Raw genomic sequence first — 12,800 nt, forward strand, 5'->3', positions numbered from 1 at the left:
TCAACCGGAAGAGGAAGCGGCGCCTCGTGCCCCTCGGCCCTTTGGGTAACATTGGGTTGCAAAAAAAAAAAAAAAAAGCACGACGGAGGAGGTAAGAAAGGGGCGAACAGGTGGGCCAACGGGGACCGGGGCGCGCGGGAGGCGCAACGGGCATCCCCTTCCCCCGGCACGCGGACAAGGAGGGAGATAGGGCCTCCCGACTTCCTCCCGCGCGCACACACACACGCAAGCACGCGATCACTCCCCCTGCTTCCCTCCCTCTCAGTTTAAATGGCTGTTCCGAACGGTCGGAGTTCTGGGTCTGCCGAACGTTTTCTAATAGGCGCGCGATTCCTCTCCCGTCCCGCCCCCGTGGTGTCTCTCGCTTTGAGCCATTCTTTGGAAAGAGCTTCTTGCTTCTCTGTGGAGTGCGGCCTACTGAGCCTGAGCTGAAGTCATGCCAGAGGATTCCCCCTCTGATCTGTTTCTTCCCTGCTCCGCCTTGCTTTTTAGTACCCTTCGCTTTCTGCAAAGCTTGTCCCATCAGTGCTGCCCATCCGTTGCCCTTCTCTGGCCCCTTCAGCACTGCCCTATACAATCCACATCATCTGCTTTGAGCGGGATTACTGGGCAGTGTTGACATAGATAATCCAGTTCAAAGCAGATCATGTGGATCATCTACAGTAGAGTCTCACTTATCCAACATAAACCGGCCGTCAGAATGTTGGGTAAGCGAATATGTTGGATAATAAGGAGGCATTAAGGAAAAGCCTATTAAACATCAAATTAGGCTATGATTTTACAAATGAAGCACCAAAACATCATGTTATACAACAAATTTGACAGAAAGTAATGCTATATAGTAATTACTGTATTTACGAATTTAGCACCAAAATATCACGATGTATTGAAAACATTGACTACAAAAATGTGTTAGATAATCCAGAACGTTGGATAAGTGAGACTCTACTGTATTTTGAATTATATGGCAGTGTAGATGGGGCCTCTTCCTAGGAAAATGGGTATCTGAGGGCCCTTCCACACGGCTATATAACCCAGAATATCAAGGCAGAATAACCCACAATATCTGCTTTGAACTGAAATATCTGAGCCCACACTGCCATATATCCAAGTTCAAAGCCGATAATGTGGGATTTTATCCAGCTGTGTGGAAGAGGCTTGAGGAAGGCCCCAGATCCTGCTTGAGGGCCCTTCCACACAGTCAGATAACCCAGAATATCAAGGCAGAAAATCCCACAATACAGTAGAGTCTCACTTATCCAAGCTAAACGGGCCGGCAGAACCTTGGATAAGTGAATATCTTGGATAATAAGGAAGGATTAAGGAAAAGCCTATTAAACATCAAATTAGGTTATGATTTTACAAATTAAGCACCAAAACGTGATGTTATACAACAAATTTGACAGAAAAAGTAGTTCAATGCGCAGTAATGTTATGATGTAATTACTGTATTTACGAATTTAGCACTAAAATATCACGATATATTGAAAACACTGACTACAAAAATGCCTTGGATAATCCAGAACCTTGGATAAGCGAGTCTTGGATAAGTGAGACTCTACTGTATCTGCTTTGAACTGGGTTATCTGAGTCCACACTGCCACATATTCCAGTTCAAAGCAGATAATTTGGGGTTTTACAGTGTTCCCTCACTTATTGTGGGGGTTACGTTCCAGGACCACCTGCAATAAGTGAATATCCGCGACGTAGGGACACTATATTTATTCTATGTTTGGAGGAGAGCAAACTACAGACAACTTACTACAATACAGTCTGTACTTTATTTTAGCAGTTACAATATACAGTACACCCGCAGAGAAGAAAAATGGAAGCTAAATAACCCTTTTTTATTTCCAACCCTTCCCTACCCTCCCCCTTCTCCTTTTATTTCTCCCTTTCCCCCCTTACAAAACCCATACACCAGAAAAAACCCACGAAACAGCGAAAATACCGTGATAACGAGTTACATTAATATTTATTGAAAATCCGCAAAACAGAGAGGAAGCGAAAAGTGAACCGTGAAGTAGCAAGGGAACACTATTCACCTGTGTGGAAGGGGCCTCAGATAACCCAGGGCCTTTCCACACAGTCTTATATTCCAGAATATCAAGGCAGAAAATCCCACAATATCTGCTTTGAACTGGGTTATCTGAGTCCACACTCAGATATTGTAAGGTTTTCTTGCCTTGATATTCTGGGATATAGGGCTGTGTGGAAGGACCCGTAATGAATAGAATAGACTACTGAAATGCACTCTACATGGGGCTGCCTTTGAACACTGTTTGGAAGCTTCAAATAGTCCAGGAGTTCTCAACCTGTGGGTCCCCAGATGTTTTGGCCTTCAATTCCCAGAAATCCCAGGTATGTAGGCATATAAAACATACAAAAATTAAAACATTTCCCGATAACAAATCTGCATTTCTGAGGCTTGATAAACAGGCTGATATTTCTTTCTATAAAGTAACAGCTGAAAATCTGCAGAGTGCGCCATAAACACTGAACAACAGATTAATGTAAAAATGTCTAAAGTAGCCACCAAGTCAGGCATGGTCAGACTTTGGCCTTCCAGATGTTTTGGATGTCAGCTCCCATAATTCCTAACAGCCAGTAAGCTGGCTGGGATTTCTGGGAGTTGAAATCCAAAATACCTGTAGGGCTGATGTCTGCCCATGCCTTCACTAGGTGATGTTCAGAAATGTTTTTCAGGATCTTAACATTGATCTAAGAGGGGACCTCATTTGTGGTTGGAACCTACAGGTCTAAAGGGTAGCTGCAGATCTGTTTGTACCCTGGTCCTTCTGTATCAGTCATATATCATGTATTACTATTTTTTAATGAACAGAAGGAACATGTATGTCTGTTTGTGTTCTCTGTAGTATCAAAGCCTAACACGGGGAGAAGTGGAAGGATTGAGGAATCGGTCAAGAAATGTTTTGTCCTTAAGATTTAGACCTCAATCTCCACTTTAAATATGACTGGAGAGGGACTGCTTTTCTGCTGTCACATTTAGTCTGAGCCTGAATTTTTAGCTTTTTAAAATGATTTCAGTGGGTGTTTTCCTGAAGGCGTAATTATTTTGAAAGTGCTTAGAGGTCTTTCTGCTTTAGGTGAAAGTAATGATTCAGATAGTAAAACTAAAGGAGTGGGGAGAAAATCTTAATCCAGCATGTATAATTGTAAGTCAACTGGAGTCCTTTTATAGCCGATTATCATATAATTTCTCAGCCACATGAGTACAAATTTGGCTTTATTCTGATGGATTATAGTTTGGCATATATAAGACAAAAACTACCATTTTATGAGGGGTGTCCATGTTTTCAACGCACTTCATTCCCACTGTTTGCAAAAAAGTTTTATCTAGTAGGGTGCCTTCTGCACTATCAGCAACATTGATAGTGACAGTGCCCTTTGTTAACTACATAGGACCATCTAGTTCTAGTTCTAATTTTTATCATCCAATTTGATGACTATTTCTGCTGAGTGGGACTTGCTTTCCATAGAGATGTATATAATATTGTGACCTTAAGCTTTGAGAATGTATGATGTGTTTCTTGAGAGTGACAAATACCTGGAGTCTGACATTTCTTTACAGGCTTCTGGAAAACATGAAAGCAGATGAGAGTCCTGCTCAGAAAGCAACTTCTAACATGAAATACAGTGTAGTTTGTTTTTTGTGTGAATACCAAGGCTGATAAGAAACGTAAGTTCATATATGTACTAAATTTCATCCATAGCACTGTCAAATAGTCCTTTTGAAATCAGGTAGCATGTTGCAAATTTATAGAATGGAGAGCACTAGGGGTCCTTCCACACAGCCATATAACCCAGAATATCAAGGCAGATAATCCACAATATCTGCTTTGAACTGAGTTATCTGAGTCCATACTGCCATATAACCCAATTCAAAGCAGATATTGTAAGATTTTATACAGCTGTGTGAAATGTGCCTAGGACTGAATATTGATTTGAAGACTTTGCCTGTGTAGGCAAAAAGGAATTACAACTATTAGCACTGGCCGGGGGACTGGGGCGGGTGAGTAGTAATCCCTTTGAATAAACTTCGAAATCTTTAGAAAATCTGTGTTCAGTTTTACTGGGATTTGTTTCCCAGTACAAAATATTTATTTATAAATATGGATAATAAATATTATTTGAATATCTTGCTTAAGTGGATGGAATTGCTTAGATTGTATATTCTACAAAGCAGGAGCATTGTTTAAATCTTCCTAAATATCCCAGGATTAGAATCCAAGTTTTTAACTACTTTTTATCATAGAATTCTATGATCAATTGATAGTAAATACAGATTACAAGGTTTTTTAGTCCTCCTTATCTTGTCTTCCTACAGAGAGCCATATATGTTTAGAATTATGCTCTATGTTATCTGGACATGATGTACCATGGCAATCTTTGGCATTTTAAATAGGTTCTCCTTCTAAATGTGCAGTTTAGACAAAGCTAAATTGATCCCGTAAAGATTTTTTAGATATATGCATGATCCATCACTAGCTTACTTTCATCATTTTCTGAATATCCTTCCAAAAAACAGTAACATCTCATGGTAGAAAGTAGGACAGGCCTTTGGAAAGAGCAACCCCTTTTACTATCCTAGAATGCAATTTAAATAAGATGTAGAGGTTTTTGGTATATTATGTAGCAGTAGATGGCTGTTTTTTTTAATAAACTTATTTCTTGGAAGATTCTTTCTGTTCCCCATTTGCTTGCACTGACTTTATTTTTGCTTTATAGATGTTTGATCGAAATAAGCAAGCCGATGAAGCCTCTGCTGCTTCAGCACAAGGTATGAGAGAATGTACAGCCAATCTGTGAGCGTTTGTCCCCCCCCCCCCCCCCCAAAAAAAAAAAAATCAGCACTGGCGGTGGGTGACTGAAAGTCTTTCAGAACAGGGGTATATATTGATGGGATTTTTTTTCTTTTGTCCATCTTTCCCCCCCTTATAGGTGTAATAAGAAGAGGTAATGAAGACTCTTTGCGACAAGAGAGCAACAGTGGGTAAGTTTGCTGTTTGTTTAATGTTTCTTATCCAGAATATCCTGTGACTTGTTAAAAATCTAACTTGAGCAGTTTCTATAAATATTCTCCAAATTTGTAGGATGTCAATATTTTGTACAGCCATACCTCAAAGTAATAAGGTAAAAAAGGATAGAAAATCCAGTGCTGAACTAAATCATCTTAAAACCTATTTATAAGCAACTGATAGGTTTTGAATACTCCCTACTCATGAGCCACAACTATTAGGGTCTCTTCTACATTGACCACCAACATATGGCTGATCCAGTGTCCTGGCAAAGACTTACAAAGGGCCCTTCCACATAGCCATATAACCCAGAATATCAAGGCAGAAAATCCCACAATATCTGCTTTGAACTGGGTTATTGGAGTCCACCTGCCATATATTCCAGTTCAGAGCAGATAATGTGGGATTATATTCAGCTGTTTGGAAGCAGCCCAACTGTCTCAGAGGCAGGAACAAGTTTCAACCGCCCAGATAATCTTTATTCTTATACCCCGCCTCCATCTCCCCGAAGGGACTCAGGGCGGCTTACATGGGGCAACAGCCCAGGCAAATACAATAAGAAACATAAAATACAGCAATTAACAAAAAACGCGCACAAATGAGAATAACCATTGACATAAAGATAGCAAAAACATTAGTAAGAAAGCATATTAAAATACGACAGTAGAATCATAAAAACGAACTGGGCAAAAGTGCGCTGAGCGGGTTTTGTAAACATGAGGTAGTTGGTAAGGTGCTACAAAATCGTAGAAGATTTGGAGTGGAGTAAACCCTGTGGTTATAACAAAAAATTAACAAAACAAGGTGCAACCAATCGGAAAATGGACACCGCAGCAAAATTTATTATGCAGATGGGAAGTTCTTATCCAAAGGCCTGTGTGAAGAGCTAGGTTTTAAGGCTTTTCCTCAGATGTGCTGAACATGGTTCAGTGCTTCTGGGCAGCCACCTTAGGGACTCACCCTCCTCCCCAAATGTTGCCAGCTGCAACACCCCACCTGCCTTGCTCTTTGGTGTTCTGAGTGACATCAGCCAAAGCAGGCCCCTCCTTCCCCGCATTGACAGCCACATCATGGTGGGAGGGGGTGATTGGACTGCCATCCTATGTCCCTGGGCTACCTGAGCCCAGGAACATGCTATGGCAGTTAAGATACCGATAACTAATTCTGGTCAGTAACTAGCCGCAGCTGTCTTGGCATCCCTAAAGTTGGGAGACAGCCCAAAATCTGACCCAACTTAGTTCAACTTGGGGCAAGGCCATATTAAGTCATTCAGCCTCCACAGGGCTGATCCAACCACCCTAAACCTAAATAGTTAGTGCAGATGAGCCCAAAATGAGACAAAGAAAGGGCAATATAGTTAAAGATAATGAAATACAGTACATATAATTAGTTGTGTTTACAAAATTTCAAGAAAGTCATCATCCTCCTCTAGTCTATAGAGGTTAAGTCTTTTAAACCATACATACAAAACAGTTTAGTTTAGCTCTTTAGTAAAGGTAAAGGTTCCCTTGACATTAAGTCAAGTCGTCTCCGACTCTGAGGGTTGGTGCTCATCTCCATTTCTAAGCTGAAGAGCCGGCATTGTCCATAGACACCTCCAAGGTCCTGTAGCCGGCATGACTGCATGGAGTGCCGTTACCTTCCTGCCGGAGCGGTACATATTGATCTACTCACATTTGCATGTTTTCGATCTGCTAGGTTGGCAGAAGCTGGAGCTACCGTGTTTCCCCGAAAATAAGACCTCCCCAAAGAATAAGACCTAGCAGGGGTTTGGGGGGATTGCCAAATATAAGGCCTCCCCTGAAAGTAAGATCTAGCAACTAAGGCTGCAGCAGAGTTTCATTGGGAAGCATGGCTGCAGGGCTAAAGCAGCACTCCTCATACACACACCGGAGGGAGGGAGGGAGGGAAAGAAAGTGCTTGCTGGCCTTGCCTTGCCTTGCCTGTCCCCCAGCCTCTTCCTCAGGAGACAAGGCCATGCTTCCTGGCCATGCTCGCTTCGCCCCCAAGGCTTCTGATTGGCTCCTGGAGCCAGGGCAAGGGAAGGAGGGAGGGAAGGAAGAGGGCTTTCCACTCGTCCTGCTCTTTCGGTTTCTTAAAGGTACAGGACGCATTAGGATTCTCCTCTCATCCTTATTCCTATCCTATGCCCTGAAACATTATTTTATACTATTATTCTATTGCCATATTATTATCATCATATTCTGTTACTATTATTATATCCCATTATTATATTATCCTATTAATATATTTTATATCATTATATTATATTTTTCTATTATTATTATTATTATTATATCATTATATTATTATTCTATTATTATTCTATTATATTTTCATATTATTATTCTGTTATTATTATATTCCATTTTATATTATCCTATTAATATATTTTATATCATTATATTCTATACTATTATTCAATTATATTATCATATTATTATTTTATCATTATTAGCATATTCTTTTATTATTATTATATTCCATTTTATATTATCCTATTAATATATTTTATATCATTCTATTCCATTCTATTATTCTATTATATTATCCTATTATTATATTATTATGCTATTCTGTTATTATATCCCATTATTATATTATCCTATTAATACCATATTATTATCATATTCTATTATTATTATATCCTATTATTATATTATCTAATTAATATATTGTATATCATTATATTATTATTATATTATATTATTATTATAGTATATTATATTATTCATCATTCATGACTACATTGAAACTAGAATAGAGAGAAATCAGCGTGGAAACCTTGTGAAACCTAAACTGCAAGAGGTACCATAGATTGTTGCACATGTAAATAATGGTAGTAACAAGAAATTCTTGATAGGATTCACAGTTTGTCTGGTTATGCTGGTTTGTGATGACAACTACTTTACAGTATATAATAAATGTTCATTTTGTTGTTCAACAATAAATGTGAGCTCTTCTTCATGGAAAAATAAGACATCCCCTGAAAATAAGACCTAGTGCATCTTTGGGAGCAAAAATTAATATAAGACCCTGTCAGGCTTACTTCAAAGGACCAGTCTGAACGCAGATCAAAGACAGCTGCTCTCAAACACAATCTTTATTGAAGAATACATGACTTTGGAAAAGTCGAGAATGACCTAATGTTTACATACATCTAATTTTATCACTTCTGATGCAACGTAATATCACACGCAAATATCATCATCAAACCCCACCTTCTGGATCACATTTCCACCAAGGTTTCTATCCCCCCCACACTACAGCAATTATAATTGTTTATACTTTCACCCCTGAGTTCCCAGGCTCATTTTATCTTCTCCCGCCAGGTGCTCGCATGTTTATGTTATGAAGTCAGATTCAGGGCTTGGAAATTCAGCCCTGGGATCTGGCTGCATGACATGGCGCCCCCGTTTTCTTCGTCCTCCTCTTCGGTTCTTCTTTCACCATAGTCCTGAAACAAATCAAACAATAACTCTATGGGTCCATTTTGTCTAAAGTCCCCATATATTTTTTCAGCAAGCTGCGATGGAAGACTGGGTGTATTTTTCCTAAACTTTTTGGCAATGCCAATTGGAAAGTCACTTCATTGATAACACCCTGTATTCTGAATGGTCCAATATATTTGGGGCCCAGTTTTCTTGAAGGTAACCCCAATTTGATGTTTTGGGTACTTAACCACACTAGATCTCCTTTATCTAATTTATCGCCTTCCACCCTCTTTCTGTCTGCGAACGTTTTATACTTTTTGTGTGCTTCTTTTAATGAAGCAGTCACTTGATTCCAACATTCCATCATTTGCGTTTTCCATTTCCCTGCCTCTGTTCCTTCATTTTCTGTCCACCTCGGCAATTGGGGTAACGGTTGTATTTCATACCCGTAAACTACTTCAAAGGGGGTTTTGTTTGTTGCTGAATGTATAGTTGAATTAAAGGCTAGTTCCGCAAACGCCAACCACCTAGACCAGTCATTTTGTCTCATGTTAGAGTACATTCGAAGGAACTGCCCAAGCGTTTGCTGAGTACGTTCTACCGCCCCGTTTGTCATGGGGTGAAAAGCAGAACTTAAACTCCTTTCTGCTCCTAGCATTTCCAAGAATTTTTCCCAAAATTTTGCTGTGAATTGTACTCCTCTGTCACTGACTACTCTACTTGGACATCCATGTAATTTGTAAATATGGTTTATGTACAATTCAGCTAGTTTCTCAGCCGATGGTAGCTTCGTCAGTGCTATAAAGTGGGCCTGTTTAGAAAACAGGTCTAATACTGTCCAAATATAACGATGTCCTTTGCTGACTGGCAGTTCTCCCACAAAGTCCATAGCTACACATTCCCAAGGCCTGGTAGGTTCCGCTACTGTCTGTAACAATCCCATAGGCTTCCCTCCTCCCGATTTATTTCTGGCACAATCATCACATTGGACAACATGATTCTTTATGTCCTTCCTCATTCCTGGCCACCAACAATGTTTTGCTATTGCCTTTGTTGTTTTGGTAATTCCTGTATGACCAGCGCTCTGGTTGTTGTGAAAACGATGCAGAATCTTAATCCTTAATATTGCTGGGATATACAGTTTCTTGTTTACAAACCAAAATCCCCCCTTCTGGTCCCCCTTTTCTGCGTTGGACGCGATCCATTGATCTCCTTTATAAGACTGTTTTAGTTCATTTCCCCAGTTATCTTCCCCGCCGAGTTCGACAAAAGCCGTGTCCTCCTTTTGGGTTTGTGCTCTTGTCCTGACAGCTAAGCCCCATTGTTTGTCAGAGAATATTGTCCCCTCCTTTGCTGTGGTTAGGCCTTCGTGTTGAGGCATGCGTGAAAGAGCATCTGCCAAGACATTCTGTTTCCCTTGAAAAAACTTTAATTGGAAATCGAATCTGCTGAAGTATTGCGCCCATCTGATTTGTTTGGGGGACAATTTTCTAGGAGACTTTAAATACTGGAGATTCTTATGGTCAGACCAAATTTCGAATGGGATTCCGCTTCCTTCGAGGAAGTGTCGCCAGCATTCTAAGGCTTTTAATATGGCTAATGCCTCTTTTTCCCATATTGGCCAACTTTTTTCAGTTTCGCTGAACTTCCGTGACAAATATCCACAGGGTTTTAAGTTCCCATTTTGATCCTTTTGCAATAGCACTGCCCCGTACGCACAGTCTGAGGCATCGCAATGGATTATGAAAGGGCTCCTGATATCAGGGTGTTTTAGGATGGGTCCTTCAGTGAAGCATTCTTTTAAGGCCTCGAATGCCTTTTGGCATTCTGGCGTCCAACTCAGTTTGGCGCCGGGAGCTTTCACTTTTGCTGTCTCCCCTTTCCCTTTTGTTTTTAAAAGCTCTGTAAGGGGTGCGGTTATTTGTGCAAAGCCTTTTATGAAGGGTCTGTAAAAATTTGCAAACCCCAGAAATGATTGTAATTGCCTCCTTGTTTGAGGCACTCCCCATTCTTTCACATCTGCTACTTTAGCTGGATCCATAGCTAACCCTTCTGGAGACATCCGATATCCCAGAAAGTCAATTTGAGTTTTATTAAATTCACATTTGGACAGTTTTGCGTACAGCTTTGCTTCTCTTAGTCTCTGCAAAACTTCCCGGACCAATTTTACGTGCTTTTCCTTATCTTCAGAAATGATCAAGATATCATCAAGGAATATGAACACCCCTCTGTACAATAACGGGTGTAGTATTTCATTTATAAGCTGCATAAAGCAGCCGCTTCCATTTTTTAACCCGAAAGGCAAAATTTCGTATTCAAAATGGCCGAATGCGCAGGAAAATGCGGTTTTCCAAGTATCCTCCGGTTTGATCCTTAATTTATGATACGCTTCAATTAAATCCAGTTTAGTAAATATGCTCCCTTTCTTCAATACGGTAATTAAATCCTTGACTAAGGGCATAGGGTATTTATTGTCCTTGGTAATTGCGTTTAAATTTCGATAATCAATACACAATCTTAGGGAATTGTCTTTCTTTCTCCTAAATAACACTGGAGCCCCGAGAGGAGAATTAGATGGCTTAATGAAGCCTCGAGCCAGGTTTTTATCAATGTATTTTCTCAATTCCTCCTTCTCTTGCACAGACATGGGATACACTTTTGGTTTTGGTAAGTCTGCTCCTGGGGTTATTTCAATCCCTACTTCTATATTTCTTTTGGGAGGCAATTTACTGGCCTCTTTCTGATTGAAAACATCCGCAAAGTCTCTGTATTCAGGTGGCAATAGCTGTGGGTCTATTTCCCCTGCTTCGTCTTCCTCGTCCTCCTCTTCCTGGACCCCCCGCTCCTCTCCGCCTTCGTCTGCGAATCCACTGGACCCGATCCCTGGCCCCAGTGGCCTTTCCACCCCGACGCCCATTCGGGGGGTTGGGAGCTCTGTTGGAGACGGCGGCCTCAGGGTCCCCAGGGCTCGCTGACGCTCCACTTCTCGCGCCATGCTGTCCCGGAACTGCAGCTCCTGCCAGTATTCCTCATCTCCCTCGTCCCTTGCCGCCACGGGGCTCTGCGTTGACGCCCGCTGGCCCCTCTGGCTCCAATCTCCTTCTTTGCTTGGTTCTCTCTCGGCGCCATATCGGCTGGCCTCCTTCTGGAGATTCTCTTCCAATAATGGCACCAATCTCCCCACGGTTTCCGACAGCCTGGATAAATTAGTTTCCAGGATGGATAACCGCAGGGCCACGGTCTCCGGCATACTTCCTCCAGATCCCCAACTGGTTTCTGCAGCTGCAGAGACGCCTCTTCCGAGCCTGGGAATTCTCTGGGTCACGCCGTTCGGCTTGGGGTACCCCGTAGAGGAAGCTATGGCTTGCAGCGTCTCTTCTCTCTTCGGCCGGGCCCCTTGCAAAGGCCTCTCTGCCTCATTTGGGCTTTGATCTTCTTCCTCGCTCATTATCACTTCACTGCGAATTCCGCAGGAGGGTGAGAAATGGGATTCTCGACTTTAATGTCAGGCTTACTTCAAAGGACCAGTCTGAACGCAGATCAAAGACAGCTGCTCTCAAACACAATCTTTATTGAAGAATACATGACTTTGGAAAAGTCGAGAATGACCTAATGTTTACATACATCTAATTTTATCACTTCTGATGCAACGTAATATCACACGCAAATATCATCATCAAACCCCACCTTCTGGATCACATTTCCACCAAGGTTTCTATCCCCCCCACACTACAGCAATTATAATTGTTTATACTTTCACCCCTGAGTTCCCAGGCTCATTTTATCTTCTCCCGCCAGGTGCTCGCATGTTTATGTTATGAAGTCAGATTCAGGGCTTGGAAATTCAGCCCTGGGATCTGGCTGCATGACAAGACCCTGTCTTATTTTCAGGGAAACAGGGTAACAGAAGGCGCTCACTACACTCCCCAGATTCGAACTTGCGACCTTTTGGTCTGTAAGTTCAACAGCTCAGCGCTCTAACACACTGCGCCACTGGGAGCTCTTAGTTTAGCTCTTTGGTATACCAAATTGTTCTATTTTCTTAAAGAACATCACTGTACGTACATTTCTTGGCAAACTACTTATACAAAGGTGTACTCAGTTTTTGATATCAGAAATTACGCCACTATTGCCCTGTCCTCACTTTTTTGCCAGTGCAGATTTGGTTAACATAAATCAATACACACCTTTGCAGGCAAACATGAATGAAACTATGAATAAGAAAAAATGCATCTTTTAAGTAGATTTGCAGTAGGTGCATCACACGTACAACATACATTTTTCAGTGTGTTTTGTTTGCTGTTTGAGTCTCATAGTTACATCCAGT

At 41.3% G+C, this 12,800-nt stretch overlaps 1 protein-coding gene across 5 annotated transcripts in view; it reads left to right on the plus strand.

The window, feature by feature from the left end:
• zdbf2 (zinc finger DBF-type containing 2) overlaps positions 1 to 12,800 on the plus strand; it is a 28,981-nt gene continuing 16,181 nt past the window's right edge. For 3 of the 5 annotated variants that reach the window (XM_003223550.4, XM_008114936.3, XM_008114937.3), the window contains exons 1-4: positions 2 to 91; positions 3,593 to 3,700; positions 4,750 to 4,801; positions 4,963 to 5,014. In XM_003223550.4, the coding sequence (XP_003223598.1) occupies positions 4,750 to 4,801; positions 4,963 to 5,014 (104 nt within the window). In that variant the 5' untranslated portion in view covers positions 2 to 91; positions 3,593 to 3,700. The other 2 variants (XM_008114934.3, XM_016995147.2) reach the window with 2 other exon arrangements.

This window comes from Anolis carolinensis, chromosome 1 (genome assembly GCF_035594765.1).
Source record: "Anolis carolinensis isolate JA03-04 chromosome 1, rAnoCar3.1.pri, whole genome shotgun sequence".
NCBI lineage: Eukaryota > Metazoa > Chordata > Lepidosauria > Squamata > Dactyloidae > Anolis > Anolis carolinensis.